General features: G+C 42.3%; 1 protein-coding gene across 2 annotated transcripts in view; it reads left to right on the top strand.

Moving 5' to 3' along the window:
• Positions 1-22,544, top strand: part of cracr2b (calcium release activated channel regulator 2B) — a 167,385-nt gene extending 144,841 nt beyond the window's left edge. Inside the window, exons 13-18 of one of the 2 annotated variants that reach the window (XM_059975512.1) lie at positions 7,371-7,506; positions 11,295-11,376; positions 11,810-11,924; positions 14,560-14,667; positions 17,695-17,771; positions 19,319-22,544. In XM_059975512.1, the coding sequence (XP_059831495.1) occupies positions 7,371-7,506; positions 11,295-11,376; positions 11,810-11,924; positions 14,560-14,667; positions 17,695-17,771; positions 19,319-19,406 (606 nt within the window). In that variant the 3' untranslated portion in view covers positions 19,407-22,544. The remainder of the gene's footprint in view (positions 1-7,370; positions 7,507-11,294; positions 11,377-11,809; positions 11,925-14,559; positions 14,668-17,694; positions 17,772-19,318) is intronic. The other variant, XM_059975514.1, reaches the window with a different exon arrangement.
• Positions 22,545-22,948: the final 404 nt, after the last annotated feature.

The following is a 22,948-nucleotide window of genomic DNA, read 5'->3' as shown; positions in this document are numbered from 1 at the left end:
GACCATCGCCGGCAGTTCCACCGTCCTGACTTCAGCACTCGTACGAACCAACACCCAGCTAGACTCTACCTCTTTACCACACCGTCTAGCTACCAATTCTACCTGCCCAATACCCTTCACCGAACTTAAACCCCGCACTATCGCGTCTCCCGAAACTCAAAAATCCACTCCGCTCACTATGCATGCGTACTGTACTGGGACATCTTCAAACTGGCACCAACAAGCAATCTTATCTCTGTCCATCTCCGCTCTGCTGCCTACGCGATTCCACAGCCCCTGACAATCCAATCCCGGATGAGCACCCCACAAACGTAACCCTTACCCAACAGGCTGGTATATGTCTAGGGGAAAAAGGGGATCCAGCCACTCTCCAACCCACCTCCCGTACACGCAGGTGCTGTGAGAATCGAGTTTATGCCTCGAGCCCGCCAACAGTATCAAATCCACAACAAATACCGTTATGAAATACACTTTAAAGAGTTCACTAAAATTAAAAAGAGTAGTAACAAAATATATATATATACACACAAGGAGAAAAAACAAAAGGCGCCAACTTATCAAAGTTCAGTCTGTTTAGTGCACTCGTTGGAGCTCAATCCACGAACCAATCGACCCATCCGGCCGTCGCACCTGGGACCACCCCGGTGGTCTTACGAGCAGTCCAGCACACGTCCACCTTCCTCAGCGTCTTCCTCGGCCTCTCCAAAAAACCCGCGAAAACCCCTCCCCCAAGTTCCCAGCATCACAAGACACAATGACATTCCCCATTGATTAACAAATGAATACAATTACCATATCAGCCATTCTAAAGTGAAACAACGGCTAGAGAAACACTTATCCGACAAAGAAACATTCCTACTTGTAACAAACCAAAGAGGCCATTTTGAGTAACATACCCAGGACATTGTACACTGGTGTAGTCGCATCAGCGCTGGACCTTGGGGTGAGAGGTCCCTTGCACACTCTCCAACCGTGCCTGGGTTGAGTGTCGAGCTAGCAACTTGACCTCGTAAAGAAAAACTGGAGAGGGACGGGCTCTGCCAGGTTTCGGCTGCCCAAGACACGCTGTACGATGAGCAATCACCAAAAGTTAGTCATGATGGCACCCCGACGACTCCACCAGGAGTTAAGGGTGCGCGTGCACACACAGACACACAGACACACACACATACACACCCCCCACCCCCCCAGTGGGCAGATAGGTAATGTTTATCAGAGAGTAGTTGACTTATCTTAAAAGTACATCTGGAATGCAATCGAATTCTCTTTATTTGCTGCATGAGAAAAGCTCCAGGTGAAAGCTGTCCACCCCATTGAACAGTCAAATATTTACTCCTGCTGCCAGCTGCATTCTTTAATGATTGCAAAATGCCCTGCAGCATTGTAATGGCAATTCCTGAAATTTGCACCTATTATGGCAAGATCAGGAGAGCAGCACTACATTTCTCCATGAGTCATTCACCACGCATTTTCATTCCTTCATCCTTGGGTCAAAAACTTGCTCAATCACCTATTGTTGCTCCTATTTTTGTATTTGAACGTCATTGTGGGTGTGCCTGTGTGGACACCAGTGACTGCTCAAGGAAATGGGACACACAGGAATTTTCTGTCAACTCAATTTAAAGTCAGTGTGGCGACCCATTTCCTGGCGCATCCGAACCGGCTCACAATTAGCCACCGTTCCGGCAAAGGGAGATCGCCTGCGGGGGTTTGTGAGTACGTGTCTTTTGGAGCATCCGCGCCCACGGGGGGCAGGTTGAGGGAGGCTTAAAAGCAAGGCTGTGTAGTTCGAATAAAGTTATCTTTGATTGCAGTTTTACCGACTCCGTGTCGTTATTTTAGCGCTGCGTGGTGCACACCGCTACAATTGGACCAGAAATGACCGACGCCGCCTCTGTTCATGTAGTTTCATTGAAACTGCCTGGTTTCTGGACGCCATGACCTCACCTATGGTTCCAGTAAGCAGAAGCCCAATTTCACGTTCAGCAGATAACCTCAGAGGACACCCGTTACTACTACGTGGTGAGCTCCCTCAACCAGGACACAGCGGCCCAGGTCGCGGAGTTTGTACAGTCTCCCCCGGCAGACGGCAAGTAGACGGAATTCAAAGCCCTGCTCCTCAGGACTTTCGGACTCTCACGGCGCGAGCGGGCTGCCCGTTTACTGCACCTGGATGGCTTGGGCGACGGACCTCCATCGGCTTTAATGAATGAGATGTTGTCTCTGGCCGACGGACACACACCCTGCCTCATGTTTGAGCAAGCATTCCTGGAGCAGCTGCCCGAGGACATACGCCTGCTACTGTCCGATGCGGATTTCAGTGACCCCCGGAAGGTGGTGGCCCGGGCAGACGTGCTGTGGAACGCCAAGAAGGTGAGTGGGGCGTCCATCGCACAGATCACCCGGCCACGCTCCCAGCAGCAAACCAGTCCAGGCCCGGCCGCAGAGCCCGCTAACCCCAGAGGCAGGGGTGGGGAGCCCAATGAATAATGGTGCTTCTATCACTAGCGGTGGGGCGCAGAAGCCCGCCGTTGTCGCCCACCCTGCAAATTCCCGGGAAATGCCAGGGCCAGCCGCTGCTGATGGCTACGGTGGCTGGCCATCGGGATAGCCTCCTGTATGTCTGGGACAAGCGGTCAGGACGCTGCTTTTTGGTCGACACTGGTGCCGAGATCAGCGTCTTACCTCCGACGAGTTACGACACCCGCAGCAGGGCACCGGGTCCCCCCCCTGAGGGCCGTGAACGGCAGCACAGTAAGGACCTATGGCACCCGTCAGGTGCAGCTACTGTTCGGCTCCAGCCAGTTCACGTGGGACTTCACGTAGCCCAACTGCTTCTGGGTGCGGATTTTTTGCGGGCTCACAGCCTACTGGTCGACCTGCCCAGGAAGAGACTGGTCCACGCCAAGACCTTTCAGACGTTCTCCCTTGGTGAAGCCCAGTTGCCAGCCCCACACCTCAACTCCATCATACTGTCCGACAACGACTTCACCAGGGTCCTGGCGGATTTCCCTTCGGTTCTGGCGCCGCAGTTCACAGCGGCAATGCCCCGACACGGCGTACAGCACCACATCCCGACCCAGGGACCACCCCTCCACGCCCGCGCTCGGCGGCTTCCCCCGGACAAGCTCCAACTGGCGAAGGAGGAGTTCAAGAGGATGGAGGAATTGGGGATCATCCGGCGGTCCGACAGCCCATGGGCCTCCCCCCTTGCACATGGTGCCCAAAGCGACGGGAGGCTGGAGACCGTGCGGCGACTACCACAGGCTGACCGAAGCTACCACACCGGGCCGCTACCCTGTACCGCACATTCAGGACTTTGCAGCAAACCTGCACGGCGCACGGATCTTCTCCAAGGTAGACCTCATCCGAGGGTACCATCAAATCCCGATGCATCCGGACGACGTCCCCAAAACGGCTCTCATCACCCCGTTTGGCCTTTTCGAGTTCCTCCGCATGCCGTTCGGCCTGAAGAATGCCGCACAGACGTTCCTGCGGTTAATGGACGCGGTGGGACGTGACCTGGACTTTTCGTTCATCTATTTGGACGACATCCTCATAGCCAGCAGCAGTCGTCAGGAGCATCAGTCCCACCTCCATCAACTCTATGCCCGGCTGAGTGACTACGGTCTAACGATCAATCCGGCCAAGTGCCAGTTCGGGCTCGACACCATTGACTTCCTGGGCCACAGGATTAATAAAGATGGGGCATTACTTCTGCCCGCTAAGGTATATACGATCCGCCATTTCCCCCAACCCACCACGATCAAAGGCCTTCAGGAATTTGTAGGTATGGTCAATTTCTACCACCGCTTCCTCCATTCAGCTGCCCAGATCATGCGCCCCCTGTTCGCCCTGCTGTCCGATCCGGGCAAGAACATTACCTGGGACGAGGAGTCCGCCGCCGCTTTCATTCAAACGAAGGAAGCCTTGGCGAACGCCGCGATGCTAGTGCACCCCAGAATGGACGTCCCTACCGCCCTCACAGTGGACGCAACTAACACGGCAGTCGGTGGGGTACTGGAGCAACTCATCGCATATCGCTGGCAACCCCTGGCATTTTTCAGCAAACACCTGTGGCCACCCGAGCTCAAGTACAGTGCTTTCGACCGGGAACTGTTGGCGCTCTACCTGGCAATCCGGCATTTCAGGTACTTCCTAGAAGGTCGGCCCTTCACCGTGTTCACGGACCACAAACCATTTACCTTTGCGTTTACGAAAGCGTCTGACCCCTGGTCGTCCTGCCAGCAGCGCCATCTGTCCTACATCTCTGAATACACGACGGATGTCCGGCACGTCTCGGGTAAGGACAATGTCATGGCGGATGCGCTCTCTCGCCCTACCGTTCATGCCCTTTCCCAAGGGGTATACTTTGAGGTGCTGGCAGAGGCACAGCAGGCAGATGAGGAGATCCTGAGTTACAGAACCGCAGTCTCCGGTTTACAGCTCCAGGACCTCCCCGTAGGCCCAGGTGAGAGGACCCTACTCTGTGACGTCGCCACCGGCCAGCCCCGTCCTGTCATCCTGGCACCTTGGCAGCTACGCGTTTTCGACTCCATTCATAACTTGGCGCACCCCTCCATCAGGACAACTGTCTGGATGGTTTCCAGCAGGTTCGTTTGGCACGGACTCTGCAAACAGGTCAGTGAATGGGCCAAAACGTGCATGCACTGCCAGACGGCCAAGGTGCCGCGGCACACCAAAGCCCCACCGCAGCAGTTCCATCCCACCCACCGGCGTTTCGACCACATTCATGTGGATGTCGTGGGCCCCCTGTCAGTGTCGCGCGGAGCGCGTTACCTCCTGACTATCGTGGACCGGTTCACAAGCTGGCCAGAGGCGATCCCGCTCACCGACCCCACCTCCGAATCTTGCGTCCGGGCGCTGACTGCCACCTGGGTGTCCCGCTTTGGTGTACCGGCCCACATTACCTCCGACAGAGGTGCCCAGTTCACATCCAGCCTATGGTCTGCTATGGCCAGCCTTTTGGGGACTCAGCTGCACCACACAACTGCCTACCACCCACAGTCAAACTGACTAGTGGAGCGTTTCCACCGTCACCTGAAGTCGGCCCTCATGGCCCGCCTGCGAGGAGCCAACTGGGCCGACGAGCTTCCCTGGGTCCTACTCGGCATCTGCACGGCGCCCAAAGACGATCTGCACGCCTCGTCGGCCGAGTTGGTGTACGGAGCGCCCCGGTCGTCCCTGGGGAGTTCATACCAGCCCCAAGGGGGCAAGAGGAGGAACCTGCAGCAGTCCTGGGCCGACTACGCGAGAGGCTCGGTAACCTGGCCCCAGTACCCACTTCACAGCACGGGCAGAACCCGACCTGCGTACCCAAAGACGTGCAGAACTAAGTTTGTGTTTGTACGAAGGGGCGGGCATCGGCTACCGCTGCAACGGCCCTACGAGGGGCTGTTTACGGTGCTCCGGAACAACGGGTCCACGTTCGTGCTGGGTGTTGGGGGGAGAGAGGAGGTTTTCACGGTGGACCGACTCAAACCGGCCCATGTGGACCTGGCGCATCTGGTTGAGTTTCCGGCACCACGGCGCAGAGGCCAACCTCCCAAACAGGGTCCGGCCCAGACTGTGGACATTGGGGGGGTGTATCGCCGGTTCTGGGGGGGTGGGTGGGGTTATGTGGCGACCCATTTCCTGGCGCATCCGAACCGGCTCACAATTAGCCAGCGTTCCGGCTAAGGGAGATGGCCTACAGGGGTTTGTGAGTACGTGTCTTTTGGAGCATCTGTGCCCACGGGGGGCAGGTTGAGGGAAGCTTAAAAGCAAGGCTGTGTAGTTCGAATAAAGTTATCTTTGACTGCAATTTACCGACTCCGTGTCGTTATTTTAGCGCTGCGTGTAGCACACCACTACACCAGCATCTTTTCCTGTCCTCTCTTAATTTCTATGCCTTCATTCAAGAATGCATCAAATTTCTCACTCCTTTTTATTAACTCTCATCTCCATTCATTTCAACTCTTGACTCATTTCTCCTTAACTCTTCATTCCTCTTTACACTTCCTACATTAAGTTCCTTGCATTTGACTTCACTCCACATCCCTCCATTTATCTTCATTCTCCACAGTTCTCTTCTTTCTGAACTTTGCTGCACCAAACACTGATCTTCTTTCTCTCCATTCACCTCTTCCACTCCTCCCCGTTCATCTTCTCTTCTTTTGCTCTCTTTTTATCCCACCTCATCTCAACCCGTCTTTCCAAAGTGGAATTTGACAGTGAAGTGCTGCACATCTGATTCCAGCTCCATTATGGTGGAGTTCATCATTCTCAAGTGCTTTCTAATTGGGATGCTGTGCAATAAAAGCATCTAGTCAAGATAAAAATATATTACTGTCCTCATCTAATTCTATGCACGTTAGGGATATCAGAAACATGTATGGCTTTTTCCTCTTCACGAGCAAGTACTCTAATTATATGATGTCCATTAACTACAATGAAACAATTCTCAGGCTCAGAAAATTAAATCTATTAAGTGTAAAATTGAATTTATTTTGGAGCTTTACAAAAGATTTTTTCTTCTTGTTTTATTTTTACCTTTTTTATATTGTTTTTATCTAAATCTTGACCTGTTCCACTTTCTGTACTTAATTACATGTATGCTAAACTTTCCAGCTGCTACCTCTTGGTTCAGGGCTTGTGCTGCTCAGCAGGAATTCCGAATGGTTGTTAAGATCCGCAGCATCATTCTTTTGTTAAGCCATCCCCGATACCCTTGTGGCTTTGTCTAATTGCCTGACAAGAGCCTTCCTATGCAAAAGCCCATGATGTAGTCTGGGGATAAAAACAATTGTTCATTGCGGCTTGGGAAATCCAAGCTTTTTTATGTAGTTTAGCAATTGCTTTTTGTTGTTTGATTTCTTAGATATTTGATTTCTTTTTTCCTTCCTATAGAAGCATTAACCCAACAGGAATATGACCATTTCTAACGTGAGAAGTTTCACATAAGCATAGTAATTTGACACAGAATATTTTTATGTGGATATTTTTCATTTTCCTTAGATATTTAATAACAGCATTTAGAACAATTGCATTGCAATAATGACATTAGGAAAATATTTTGATATATTTGATTGTGTCATGCATTTACTTCATATAAAGCTCAATATATTTCCTTCACAATCAGTTGGTGTTGTAAATTATGGCATTCTTACTTACCAACAGCACATCCTGTTGGACAGGAGTGGTACTGCATCTCTAAAATAAATTTCAATAACAGATGCTGACCAAAACCGTGAATAAGTGTTACTACAGATCAGAAGTGTGGGTCCATGAAAAAGTGTAGATCACTTGGGACTGATTCTCATTGGTCTTGGAAGGAAGTAAACTGATCCTCCTTTCATCCTTTTATCTAGGAGTCTGAGCCAATGAGATCATCCCCTGACAGAATGTTTAAAGTGGTGTTTATCGGGAATTCTGGTGTTGGGAAGAGTTCGTTTATTCATCGATTCTGCTATGACCGATTTCTCCCTGAAACTAATGCAACAATTGGTAACTATGAAATTTTGAATTGCTCTAATAATAAATGACATTTTCTTCTTTATACATAATAAAACAAGCTGAGTTTCTTTACAAATCTACACACAGACGTGTGTAGTGGAACTTGGTGTAAAATGCATTCTGCCTTTCCTACCAACTAGTCTTGCATTCTCTTCATTCCTATTGTATTCACCCGTGTATTGATATGAAATCACCAGGAATTAATAAGCAATTGCCAGAGTATTGCTGAGAGCAACTTGGGAGAAAAATAATAGGGGGCAGTAAAAAAAAGTTATTTGAGTTCTCTTGTTTACCTGTTTCTAAAAATATTGAATATGAATCACGATTGCTATATGTTTAGGGAAGATCTAATTGCTGTGTGAATTGCTAGGAATATAGGCATATTGGATAACCAGTGGTAGATATGTGAAGATGAATCAATTGGAAGTAGGACGTAATGCAACATATTCCCTGGAAATTTAGCCGAAAACTTTACGCTCTGCCTTTGACACTTTTCTGAATATGCTGTTATTCTGTGATTCAGCAGAAAGCCTGCAGCTCCAACCAATTTATAAACACTTTAATATAATCAAGTCACTTTATAACTTAGATTCCCCAGAACAACTGATGTATTTAAAATCCAGGAATCCATCTAGCTGCGTATTTATTGGATGCCGGAAAACCTGATCAGCACATCGTACAATGTGCTTTGTATGCTTTGACATTGGAATTACTGAGGTGATCTTAACCTAACGTTATCACTCACATCTCCACCTGGAGGATTTTGGTTCAAAGTGCAAGGGGAGGAAAGTTCAAGGGGGATATTAGAGGAAGGTTTTTTCAAGACATTCCTAACTGTGAAACACAACAACCAACAAGCTACATTGAGCTTGTATGTGGTAAAAACAGTAGGACCAGCATTATGGAGGTGTGATTGTCTGAAACAACTTGATAGGAGATCCATCCACCATTCGCATGCCAGATCCCCTGCAATGAAACCAACTGTAAGTGAATTAAGAAAGGTACAAGATGATGCCACTTGAAGTGAGGTGCATACTTATCATGTGGTAATGTGATGATGTTTACAATTCATACATATAAACTGCAAAGAATTATCTGAACCAACAGGAATGCATAATAAACCTATATATATATATATATATACACACACACACACACATACATATATAAAATTAATCGAATATTGCTGATATATTAAATAGACAACTCTCCTTGCTTAGCTATAAACTCCAACTCAATCTCAAAGGTTTCAAAGGTACATTTAATGTCAGAAAAATGTATACAATATACATCCTGAAATTCTTTTTCTTTTTGAACATCCACGAAAACAGGGGTGCCGCAAAGAATGAATGACAGTTAAATGTTAGCACCCCAAAGCCCACCCCAGTTCTCTCTACCCACGCTTAAGCAGGCGCAAAACAACAATCCCACCTCCCCCACCAGCAAAGAAAGCATTGCCCCCCCACTGAGTGCTCAAGCGTGCAGCAAAACATCAATAAAGACACAGACTTGCAGTACCCCAAAAGCTACTCATTAACCCGGTATTCAACATACCACAGGCTCTCTCTCTCCCTAATAAGGCAAAAAGAGGTGTCTCTGTTTCACAGTGAGAGGGGAGACATAACAAACAACTCACTCATTTACAATGTTAAAAGTCTGTTACATTGTTTTTTCCAAGCTCTGTGCCCAAAGGACTCAGGTCTCTGTGCACACAGCCAAAGATCTTCCATCTCTCACAACACAATTTCTTGCAGAGGCACTGACCTCGGGTCTGCCTGCCCCCAGAGACACGAAATCCTGAAACTTCGAAGGTGAGCTAATCTTCTGGGCCGCGTCCTTGGTGTATCGAATAGCGGCCAGTCGTGAGACCTGGAGAGCGGGTCCCATTCCCGCAAAGAACCAAAGTCAGCACGTAACTCCAGGTCAGGGTCTTCAAAAGAACCCCGAAAAGGAAAAATAGCACTGTTTCCAAAGATGCAAGCAAAGGAGTCACCGTTAGGCACCATTGTCTCCGGAGCTCCACCTGATTCTAGAATACATATCAACTATTTGCACAGTATACTATATAATGCAACTACTACATACAGACATCCACAGCATGATAATTTTAAAATGTCCTGTTCAGGCATACATCGCTGTGGAGGATTTGTTACTCTTGTGGGATAATGTCTTTCCTGATAAGGGGGAATCTCTCCGTTTGGCAGACGAGACCCATGGCTGTCGAACAATCTTAGGTTCAGCTGGCTGCAGGAGTCAGCTCTGAGATTACAGGAAGCAGCCCTGAAGGCAGTAGCCACCTTTCTTCTTCTAGTTCGTACATCCTAATCATGGGTAGGCCCATTTAGTTCAATGGAGTATTCTCTTATTAATCCTGATCTCTCCTCTTGTCTTCCTTATCCACAACATTATCTGACAAATCCTCTGTTTTTGTATCTCTATTGACTCCTTCATTTTTGGCCTTCCTTTCATCCAGCTGGCCTTTGGTCTTTGCATCTACATTTAAAAGCAGCTTTTTGTCTCCCATTTGAAGTTCATGCAATAACTTTTATGCACGTGGAGTCGATTCTTGTTCTTTATACTCACAAAAGGTGAAAACTTGCAACTTCCCTGAAGCTCCTTGAACTCTCTCCCAGCCTAAAACAAAGCCATATTCTACAAGTAACTGCCGGATTAACATATCTAAAGCTTTTGTTGCCTTCAAAAACTGTTGTAGTCGGACCACTGCTTTTGTCACTTTCACGATTTGTCTGAGCTGCGTGGTCCTTCCTTAGTCCTATATGCTGAATGGACTCTCCTTTTTGATTCCACTTATCAAACCTAAAGCATTCTGCAATCAGCAGGAGCTTCAGTTCTAAATGTTCCTACACTACTTGACAATATCAGCAAAGCTAATTTCTGCTGGTATATTTGGAGCAGTCAAACATCGAAACAACCTGTATGCCTTTAAACCCAATATTCTCAGCAAAATTGGCACTTGTTTCACATTGGCTATTTCATTTGCTTCAAGTACTGTTCATCTAGCTCAGTATACATGAGCTAGTTATCCCTTTTGAAATTAATCTTCCTGAGGTATCCTGCAATTTCTGCTTTTTTATGACTTATAATCACTTGGTACTCACTCTTTATGAACCCGTGTATTTTTCTGATAACTGTCTTTTTAAAAAAAAATTGACAGTCTCTGCATGTGTTGGACTGGGTTTTTTTCTCTCCATTCCTTGTTTCATTTTGTTTTAGTTCAAATGTTTCGCTGCGCTTCAACAAATTGGTAGCTGTCTTGGGTTTGCTTTAAAAATCCCTTGTCATGAATGTTACATTTTGTAACTTCAAAACATTAAACTAATTCAAAGGAAGACACTGGAGTTCAAAATGTTAGTCTAACTTTGTGCCAAGTATGCACATATCACATGATGACTTAAGCAATTCACATATTCATACAGGTAATACACAATTAATTATCCAAATGAACAAAAATGCTTAATCAACCAATATATATACAATATTACTCAAACATTACTGAAATGTTAACTACACAACAGAAAGGTGGACAGCTTCTCTCTTGTGGAATAAAACTGTTTATTAGTGTAAGTTGCATTATTATCTATAATTTTTTCTAAAGAACCTGGCAAATAAAATTTAATACAGGGTGAAGTAAGAGTCACCATATTGATTCAGTGCATGGTGAGAAAGATAATGCAAATGCTAGAAAACTGAAATAAAAATGTTGGGTTAGAAACTGCTGCTTCTGTTCACTTATAAATTTCTTTTTTCCCTGCTTTTAGGCATTGATTTCCAAGTGAAGAGTTTGGTTTTGGACAATACACGAGTAGCCCTCCAACTGTGGGATACTGCAGGCCAGGAACGGTAATTGGCCACAAATCTACCCCATCCTCTCAAGTAGCATTTTATTGATAATGAACATGTACTTCATCACAACCAGCCCCAAAACTGAACATGACTCACTTTTAATTGAAGTTAAATCTATGTCTCTGTTGTTAGGAGTTGTAGGAGACAAATTCTATAGAAAAGGAAGAGAAGCAGTCCAAACTAATCCCTCATGGGTCTCTCTTCCTCTTCTATGCTTGTTCCCATAACTGCCAATTCCCTGATCTTTCAAATAACTATGTATCTCTACTTAAGTACTTCCTCTGATTGGGTAAAAGTTCCAGGGTCAAACTATTAGAATTAGTAAGAAACTTAGTGCGCTAACAAAGAAACAACACACCTGACAGCACTTTTTTTTAGCAAACAATACAGTTGATTATTGTTCAATTGTCTCCTTGTACTCATTTTAAAGGTTTCGTAGCATTTCCAAGCAGTATTTCCGCAAAGCAGATGGTGTGGTGGTGATGTATGATGTTACGTCTGAGGTGTCCTTCACAGCTGTCAGGAACTGGATGGCCAATGTCCAGGTAGGAGAGTGTTGAGGGTGCCAAGTTTGACTCATATACTCCCTTTGAAAGCAAGTTCCATATTCTTGTGAATTTCTCCCAAATGCCCCCTTCATAATTTATTAGTAACTGTCTTGTATTTGTTATTCCTCTGCACGCCTTGTGGAGCATCAGGCATCAACTTTGATGTTTCTTTAGTATTTTTGTCTGTTTTTTATGAAGCCAAGTTGCTAGCTTGACACTCAACCCAGCATGATTAAAAACGTGCAATAAGCCAGCTGGATTTGAACCAGAGATCACTCGCCTCGTAGTCTGGTGCTGTTGCCACTACATTCCCAGTCGGCTTGCCTTGTGTTTATGACCCCTTATTTTGGTCTTGCCAACTCCTCCACATTTATCCATCAAGTCTTCCATCATCTTGAGGCTGTCGGATTACCCTTCAGTTAACTTTTTTAGAGTAAAGAGTTTTGGCCTGTTTAATCTTTCAGTACACAACTATGATTCACCCACATTGAAGTTACAGAAAGGCCATGTGGAGTAAGGATGGTAGAATCACTTTGTTGAAAAAGGGTTAAAGAACCTAATAGAAATTATGCTGAAGTTCATTGTGGATGAACAACAAAACAAATGGGTACACTCTACAAACAAGGTAAAATCTGCAAATGCTGGAAGAATTCAGCAGACCAGGCAGCAGCTATGGAAGAAAGTACAGTTGACATTTCAGGCCGAGACCTTTCGGCAGGATTGCAGAAAAAAAGATGAGGAGTAGATTTACAAAGTGGGGAGAAGTACAAGGTGAGAGAAGTACAAGTACAAGTACAAGGAGAGAGAAGTACAAGGTGGTAGCTTAAACCGGGAGATGGAGGGATAAAGTAAAGAGCTGGGAAATTGATTGGTGAAAGAGATACAGAGCTGGAGAAGGGGGAGTCTAATAGGAGAGGACAGAAGGCCATGGAAGAAAGAAAAGGGGGGAGGAGCACCAGAGGGAGGTGATGGGCAGGCAAGGAGATATGGTGAGAGAAGGAAAAGGGGATGGGGAATGGCGAAAGAGAGGACAGGGGTGGGGGGGGGGGCATTACCGGAAGTTCGAGAAATTGATGCTTATGCCATCAGGTTGGAAGCTACCCAGACGGAATACAAGGTGTTGTTTCTCCAACCTGAGTGTAGCCTCATTGCGACAGTAGAGGAGGACATGAAATGACTTATTGGAATGGGAATGGGAATTGGAATTAAAATGTATGTTCACTGGGAGATCTGGCTTCTTCTGGTGGATGGAGTACAGGTTCTCAACGAAATGGTCATCCAATCTACTTTTTCCAATACACAGGAGGCCACACGAGGAGCACAGGACATTGTACGATCTCAACAGACTCACAGGAGAAATATTGCCTCACCTGGAAGGACTGTTTGGGGCCCTGAATGGTAGTGAGGGAAGAAGTGTAGGGGCAGCTGTAACATTTGTTCCGCTTTCAAGGATAAGTGCCAGGAGGGAGATTAGTGGGTTGGGATGAATGGACAAGGGAGTTGCATAGGGAGTGATCCTTGCAGAAAACTGGAAGTGATGGTGGGGGGGGGGGGGGGTGTGGTGGGAGAGAAAGACGTGCTTGGTGGTGGGTTCCTGTTTGGGATGGCGGAAGCTCCAGAGAATCATGTACTTGACATGGAGGCTGGTAGGGTGGTAGGTGAGAACAAGAGGAACCCTTTCCTCGGTAGGGTGGCAAGAGGATGAAGTAAGAGCAGATGTGTGTTAAATAGAATAAATGCGGTTGAGAGCAACATTGAAGATGGAAGAAAAGGAAGAAAAGACCCTTTCTTTGAGGAGGACATCTCCTTCGTTCTAAAATGAAAAGCCTCATGCCAAGAGCAGATGCGGCAGAAATGGAGGAATTAAGAGAGGGGATGGCGTTTTTACAAGTAACAGGGTGGCAAGAGATATAGTCCAGGTGGCTGTGAGAGTCCGTGGGTTTATAATATATATCAGTAGATAAGCTGTCTCCAGAGATAGAGACAGTGAGATCAAGAAAGAGGAGGGAGGAGGACCAGGTAAATTTGAGGGCAGGGTGGAAGTTGGAGGCAAAGTTGATGAAGTTGACAAACTTGGTATAGGTGCAGGAAGCAGCACCAAGGCAGTGATCGATGCAGTGCAGAAAAGTGGGGAATGGATACCTTTGTAGGCCTGGCACATGGACTGTTCCACGTAGCTGACAAAAAGGCAAGCATAGCTGAGACCCATGAGAGTGCCCATGGCTACATCTTTTGTTTGAAGGATTTGAAAGGAGTCAGAGGAGAAATTATTGAGAGTGACTCTGCCTAACTCTGCTTAACCTCACTTTGGATATAACACATTAGTTCTGATCTTAGAGTTGGAATGATAAGTAGTAACCAGCACATCAAATAAACGCTCACTATCAAACAATTAGATGAAGTTCCTCTAAAGGTTCATTTGTTGCATGGAAATTTTTGAAACGGAAGCCCAAGTAAATGGCTGCATTGTGGTACCCTGACACAATTGTTAATACAGTTACTGTGGTTTGAGAATCCATTTTTCCCCTCTATTTAATCGATCGTACATCTAGGTTTGGGCAGTGGAAATAAAAGTGATCATATTATTTTGCTTCCTTACAAAATAAAGCTTGTTACTATTCTGATAAAACAGGAAGGAATTGATGAAAGGGCAGTTATTTGTCTACTTGCCAACAAAATAGATGTTCTGAACTCTGAAACACAAAGGGTATCAAAAGCAGAAGGTGAACGGCTAGCAAAGGTAAATGGTTTTAAGTCCATTAATATTTTTGACTATATCTTCTACTTTTGATTTATGGAGTAATAAAAAATGTAGAGCAGCAATTTGCAAAGATGAATGCCAAGAATAGAAGCTGAATTTTCATTTGTGATAATACTGAGAGTGCCAACATTCAACCTTAATGGATAAAACAGAAACCAATTTCTGACACATTGAAATGAAAACTAGTGTTAATAGTAGTCCACTCATCTCAATGATGTGCCATAGACTTTACAAATCCAAGCAATGCAAAATCTGTGAGCTGATGTAAAATTGTAACTCATTATTTTGTGCATAAAATAGGTTTAAAATTAAAAATAATGACTAAGATGTGAGTGGGGTTTCAGTAGCACAATCTGTTGTAATTACAACTAAAAAAATCTTCTATGGAGATATATCTCTGGATTTTAAAAATATTTTCATTTTTCTTTTTCAAGCTTAGTTTGCAGCTTTTTACCACAAATCTTATGTACCAATTTCTATTTAATATTCTGCAAAAAACTGATGGCAATTTGTACCTTATATTTCCTAATTTATTGTCCGTGAGAAATCTTCAGTCAGATTGCTAAGTCTGCTTGATGTGTTCACAGAATACCTCAAGTTGGCACCAAATTGAAAATCATTTAAGGTAAAGGTGAGACTGACATCATGGGAACCCACAAGAGCAATTTTCTTTGTGTTTTGTGGATATTACTATTTCTTAACTACTAAACAAATTTATCAAGGCCATTCACTGACTGCTTCCATTTTGTTTGATAGTGAATCATTCACTTTAATGGCTTTTGTATATGTTGCCAATGAATTGACTGTAGAGTATGTAAACTGACAAACAGACATGAACACTTCTCTGGGAGTGGCAAGTCACCACTGTGTTCAATACGGAAAATGGTAATCTCAGATGGAAAATAAATACAAATATGGGTATGGTTCTACTAACAGGAATGCACTGAATGTGCCTTATCAGTTCAATCATTGTACAGTGCTTGTGTGACTATGTAATATTAAAATAGTCGCCAACTATTGATGCCAGAAGCATGGTGACTCTTGTCAGCTACCCCCAACACATCCTCTGACTGTGTTGTTTGTTGACACATATGACACTTTTTAATATATGCTTCCATGTATATATGACAAATAAAGCTAATCTTTAAGAAACTAGTACTATATCCAGTTAGATATTCAGATTGAACTCAATAAGTATTTTACATTAGCCTTCACTGTGGAAGACACCAGCAGTATGACAGAAATTTAAGAATCAGAATCAGGTTTATTATCAACGATAATTTGTCAAGGGGCAGAAGTGAGTGCAGTTGCTATTACTAAGGAGAAGGAGCTTGAAATGTTGAAAGGTCTGAAGGTGGATATGTTATCTGGACCAGATGGATTACACTACAAGGCTCTAAAAGGGGTAGCTGAGGAGATTGTGGAGGCATTAGTAGTGAACTTTCATGAATCATTGGATTCTGGAATGGTTCTGGAGAACTGGAAAATTGCAAATGTCACTACACTTTTTAAGAAGGGAAGGAGGCAAAAGGATAGGGAATTATAGGCCAGTTAACCTGATTCAGTGTTTGGTAAGATGTTTGGGTGCATTACCAAGGATGAGGTTTCGGGTTACTTGGAGATATGTGATAAGATAGGTGAAGTCAGCATGGTTTCCTTCAGGGAAGTTTTGCCTGACAAATACGTTAGAATTCTTTGAGGATAGACTAAGGAGAGTCAGTGTACACTGTTTACTTGGATTTTCAGAAGGCATTTGACAAGGTGCTCCACATGAGGTTACTACACAAGATAAGGGCCCAAAGTATTGCAGGGACAGAAGACTGACTGACTGGCAGGAGGCAAACAGTGGGAAGTGGGGCCTTTTCTTGTTAGCTGCTGGTGACTAGTAGTGTTCTACAGGGGTCAGTGTTGGATCTGCTGTTTTCCCTGTTATATGTTAATAATTAGAATGGCCATATACAGTATATATTTCATTCAAACCATATCATCAGTATTTTTAAAAATGATTTTTAGAAGTGGGCAGTGCAGCTAAGGCTACATTTATTGCTCAACCCAGGGCAATTGATTGTGGATATTCCCCTTTTACATATAGGCCCTCCATTGCTCAATGTCGACCATGGATGTTGCATCCTACCTGTCTACATTGTTGGTGTAGCGCTGTCAATTAATATGCAAGCCAGTACAATATGGAGAGAAGTTGTTGCCAATGCAGCAGGCCCCCCCCCCCCCATCTCAATGCAGCTAATGAATCCAAAAGGAATGGCAGAGGCAGATGCAGTTTGGTACCAGCGGTGTTGCAGGACTGCCTTAGGGATTCCAGCTCCAGATTTTTCCTTGGGGTTTATTCCCAAAGCCTTTCCCATGAATGGGTATAACAGTGGAGGTTTGAGATCAAAGTTTCCTTCTCTTAGATGAACTGTGAACCATGACTGATGAGCCCCATCTGCCCGAAGTGATTGGTTTTAAGGTGCCAGTAACCAACCTTCTCCCCTTCTCTTTTCATTAGAAATTGTTCCGCTAGGCTTAGTAGCTAAGCCACTTGTTAAAGCCAGGACCTGGTCTTGGTTGTCAGAGGCTATTTGAGACACAAGCCTTTGGTAACATTTAATCGTAGTGGGAGCTTATCCCCACTACACCCACCCGCCCCAGCTATGACAAACTTAACCCCTTTTTTAAATGTAATGTCACTTGATGTTTGAATACTAGTGTGCTACTCTAGAACTTATTGGATGTAAAACAAATCCCTGGGTGACTTGAAAATACAAAAGCAACTTGCTAATCCATTGGAAGCATCTATACTTTGCTTTATCCACTGTTTCCTACAACCAGTTTGAGGTCCAGCACAGAAATGGGCATTTCACTCAGGGGTTTCAGTAATGCATTTATCACATCACATTGTAAAGAAGATATTTTCATCTCATCATCTAATCTGTGTTTAAAGTTTGCTTCGTAACACATGCAATTATCTGTAAAATACTGACTGGTGAAATTGTATTTTTATATTAGGAGTACAACACAATTTTCTATGAATGCAGTGCCAGATCGGGATACAACATAATGGAACCACTGATGCAAGTGGCAAGGTAAATTGGGGTTTATATTTGGATCAGAAATAAGTTTGCCTGAAATAATAAAACTGTTTCAAATCTGTCTGTTTTTATCAGCTTTGCCATTGATAAAGGAAGAATGAAGACTATTAAGCATTTCATGCCCTCTAGATGGTGGATCAATATGTCAAATGTGTCCAGCATTTCATGCCCTTTACATATTGAAAAATATGAAATATCAAGATTGCTGTCCAATTATTTGCAAGCTCCTGAGAGGGCAGACATAGATGGGGTTTAACATTTCATCTCACAGATGAAACCTCTGACAATGCTGTGCTCTTTACTATCAGCCCAGATTTTATGCTTAGTCTCTGGAGTGAGTCTGAATGTCAGCCTTCTAATCTGTAGTTAAGAGTACCATGTCTTACCCAAGGCTGACATTTTAAATCGTCAATACTGAGGAAAAAATTACCACTTGGTGATAGGTGAAGATTTGAGTCTTCTTGTGACAAACAAGTAAAATTCAGCCATCCAGATCTTTTTATAAGTATTTCAATATTTTTATATATGCACATGAAAATTGGTGCTGAAATTACTGTTTGATGCTTTTAAACGATAACCAGTTATCTGTGAAATTCTTGTGGTATTTTACATAATTTTCTAAAGTATACATTTAATATGTGGTAAAGCCACATATTAACTATAATTATGCAGCAACTATGAGAGGAAATTTTGCATGATTTAGGTATCGCAGCAAACTGATAGGAATATTAAGCAGTTTGATTATGCTACAGGAATCACTAAACTTGTATCAACTTGGGTTCCTGGAGAATTATGTAAGTTTGGGGAGAAGGAATGGGGAAGAAGGAGTCCACCTAACCAGTTGCTCAAGCTGTTAACAAAGTGGGTTAAAGATGGGAATTTTGACTAAGCCTCCAAACACTGGTTTGGAGAACTTGATTTATCTTTAGTTCCATGCAGGGCCATAACATTTGACTTATGAAGTTGATAATATATTCACCAATTACAGAATTCATTTTTAAAGCAATAAATAGCTGGATTTGGAAAGTTTGTTCAAAAATGTATTAACACGTACAGTGCTGTTGTGATTCAAACTATCTGAATTTGAATGGCACCATTAGGGTAGTAAAGCACCCAAGGCACTTCATAAGAACATCATCAGCCAAAAATGTTATATTAAGCAAAAGAGTACATTAGGACAAAAGACCAAAGCTTGATGAAAAGGCATAAATATTTTATATATTAGATGAGGCAAATTGGAAAGCTTTAGACTGCAGTGCATTGGATAATGGAATTTGAACTGCAGTGAAAATCTGAAATACAGTGCTACTGGACTAAATTCAAACTGAACGTCAAATCTACTGTGATTCAAGCTACACTATATTAAACTGTAATTTAAATAATGGAACATGTTCAGCAAAGGCTTAAGGATCTCTTTTTCTACATACAATCTAACCAGTTGGCATGTCTTGTGAAACATATTCTATCACAGTAAGGTGTACAGGCAGAGGACTCATAAAAAATATTTTTAATTAAACGCTTCTTAAAACAATTGTTTGCAGATTATTAAGTGAACAGGAAGACAAACAGAGAGAAGATGCCTTGCATTTAGATGATGTCTGTGACAAGAAAAAAGGCTGCTGCAAATGAAATTGAACAAAGAAGAACCACTACTCCCAGATAAATTAGATGCTTGAATGCATTTATGATCTCATTAGACATTTCTGAGCTACAGGACTTGCTGTCAATGTTTTACCACATTTTTCTTTCTAATCATTGTTTTTGTTTCTAGTGTCTCATAAATTGCTATTTCATGAAATAAAATCTGGTGATAAGAGATGGAGTTTTAAGTAAACACTTAATTTTAGTGCAAATGCATCTGTACATAGCCAAACTATGGCAGTATTAACAGAATGCATTGCCTTTTCTCATAGATGATGTTTCCTGTAGAAAACCCGTTAAAGAGCCAGATTCTGTAAAGAGCAGATGTAATTTTGAGGTTCACACTAAATGAAGATGCCAAGCAATCCTGTAGATAGGTTTGCTGAAACTTAAATTTTCTGCACAAATATATAGGTACAGGCTTCTTAAGATATCAAGATGGTTTTGCATAAGCCATGTAATGTGAGTACTGCAATCAGTACTCTGTTGGTCAAATAGGAAGTATATTTCTGGAAATAGTTTTAATGACAAAATCTATATAAAGTGAACAAAATGTAAATTTGTTCTACATTATATTGAGCTCTGCTTAAAACTCTGTAGACCCTAGAAAACCATGTAAGCTATAAGATTAACATCAAACTGCAATATGTTCATCCCAACTTTAATGGTTAAGATCTGTCCACAGTATAAGGGTACAGTTAAAATATCTTTGCAATGGAAAAATTCATTGTACTTTACCTGGAAATTCTTTGCTATTATTTAGAATTGGCTGTGCCAAACATTAAGTGAAATTGTAGGTGTCAGCAGAGTACTCAAGAGGGATTTCGTATGTCCAAAGTAATCAGTTTGTTCTTTTTGAACGATCTTAACATTTTCAAGGTATCTCATTAGTACGTATTTAAAACCAACAAAGTTAAAATAATTACACTACTGTATTTAAAACTGTTTTGTTACAGGGAGACTGAATATTTTTATAACATGTATTGTTTCTGGATTCTCTGCCATGTACGTGAGGCATCAAAGCAAATAGCCTATTGTGGACAAATGGGATTAATGTAGATGGGCAAAAAGGTTGGCAAGGGCATTGTGCTGTACAAGATATGACTATTATTTTTCTATTGCTTGGGAGGCTATTAAATCCAAGCCCATTTCCTCTACCTTCATGCTAACAGGTTGTTTTTATTTAGTTGTTTTGAACCATGTTCAGAGTAAAATTTAAAGCAGATATTGATTCAGCAACAAAAAAAAATGTTAACGCAAAATACTCAGGATCTTTGAAATTATACATACAAACAGAACTTGATGGAAATATTCAGATCAGGCAACATTTTATAAGTGTTAATGTTACATGTTTAAGGACCTTTCATCAGAAGTTAACTCTAAAATATAGGCTATGTTTTGTCTGACTCAGTTACTGCCCAATCCAATGAATGGCTTTGGTTTTTAATCTTTTACGTATGTCAATGTGTAGATGTCCAGAAGTTGTGTATATTTTATCACCCCTCAGAAATGTAATGTGAATTTGTGTTTTGATAGAAGTTGAGCCATCATTACTATCCATCAAAGTATTTATTTCTGCTGACATGTATCTGGTCAAGCCATGCACTTGTGCAATTTCAAATATGTTGGATGTAGCTATTGGTGTATCCCCATCACTTACAAAGGACTTGCATTTATGTAGCAACTTATCAAACTTGAGGAACTCACAAAAAAAGTTTTATTAAATGCTAAGAAAAATTTAAAATGGAGTATCTTAGGAAATTTTATAGGGAGGTTTTTTCATATCTTTTACAATTTATATTAAAATCTGAAATGGCTTGTAATATTTGAAAAAAAAACGTGATTTTAGGCCTTTATGTTATGAAGAATTCATGAAATACTCTTTTGTTTCTTTCCTGTGGCTGTTAAAATTGCACAATGCATTCAATCAATTCTAGTGATCTCTAGCTCAGAAAAATCAAAAAATAAATATCCTCTCATGTACCAAAGCTATTCACTTTAGCTGGGCCATATCCCATACTTTTCCTTTTCATTCATTATTGATAAAGGCTATTCTTTTAGATGCTTTAGAACTAGTGGTTGGTGTTTACCTGGACTGCAGCAATGATGCTGAGTAAGTTATTTAATGTTACTGATTGATTTTTCAGACACTTCAGGCTTGAGGGTCAAATGGCTGTTATAATACTAGAGAGACATAAAGATCAGATTAGAAAAGGAATGTAGTTAATGGCTTGGAAATACTTGTAATGACAGCTTTGCGATGACTTCTAAGGAACCAGGTTTCCAATTTCCAAATTTCTTTAAAAACAAAGATTGAATTAATTATATAACAGACTACATGTGTCTCGTGAACTCCAATTATTAACTGCAGACACAATCAGAGGAACTTCTTTTATTTTCCTCATTATTGTTGTAGCTTAATTGCTAGTAGCCTTACTTCTGAGCCAGTAGATGAATGAATAAATCATTAACTTATATGGATGTCAGTAATAATGCTGTCAAGCATTCACGATTGCACATTTCAGTAGTGGTTTTGGGGGTTGCATTAGCAGGATCAGATAATAAAATAAACTAGAAAGATTTTGATTTACAAAAAATACTGTACTTTAATATAATCAATACTCTAATAATTTCAGATTTATATAATTAACTTGAATTTTAATTCTCCAGTTGTTATGATGGATTTGAACTCTCACTTCCTGATCAGGTTGGGAAACTTAGTTGGAAATTTAACTACAGTGGTATCAACCGTAATGGCTAAACTACCATTCCGTACTGAAGGGGTTAATCTAAGCTGAAGTTGAGGGACTGTGGTACTGCAATATGGAATTAAGTAAATATTACTCAACTAGTCACTGGCCAACACTTAATCAATAGCAAAAACAGATATATTTGTTTCATAATGTTATTGGACATACTGTTCATTAATCTCCTTTGGTGTTTGTCTCTCGTGAGCTTCATACAGAAGCATCATGGTCTAAATAAACACAAGTTCTTTTATTTGCAATAGTATTTGTTAGACTGGGGTACTAGTAAAGATATCTTGTTTATTTTAGTACAGTTTGTCTAGGAATTTGATCATGTTAAAATAGATTTATTTAAAAAAATAGCAAATAAAAGGAATTACTTAAAACATGGTCTCAAAGCTGGTATTTTAATCCTTGAAACTTGCACCATGCAGATTAATTTATTGATGAGAATTTCATTTGATTTTGTCCACAATACATTAGTAATTCATTTCTTTGTAACCCCCATCCTCAACTTCCTTTATACAAGTTACATTTGTCTGCGAAAACCAAAACATCCAGTTACTGAAAATCAAAAGGCTGCAGATGCTGAGATCTGAAATTAAAAAATAAACACAGAAAATGCTGAAGGGTCTGCAAGCAGAAATGTTAACTGTTTTGCATTTCTACAGCTGTTGCCTGACCTGCTGAGATTTTCCACAGCATTTTTCATCTTTATCTCAGCTACAATTAGAAATATTAAGCAACTAATCAACAGACCCCCAGTTCAAATTTATTTTCCAA

This window comes from Hypanus sabinus, chromosome 7, assembly GCF_030144855.1.
Source record: "Hypanus sabinus isolate sHypSab1 chromosome 7, sHypSab1.hap1, whole genome shotgun sequence".
In the NCBI taxonomy this organism is placed as follows: Eukaryota; Metazoa; Chordata; class Chondrichthyes; order Myliobatiformes; family Dasyatidae; genus Hypanus; species Hypanus sabinus.
Note: the sequence above shows the minus strand (reverse complement) of the source record. Positions and strands in the feature narration are given on the sequence as shown.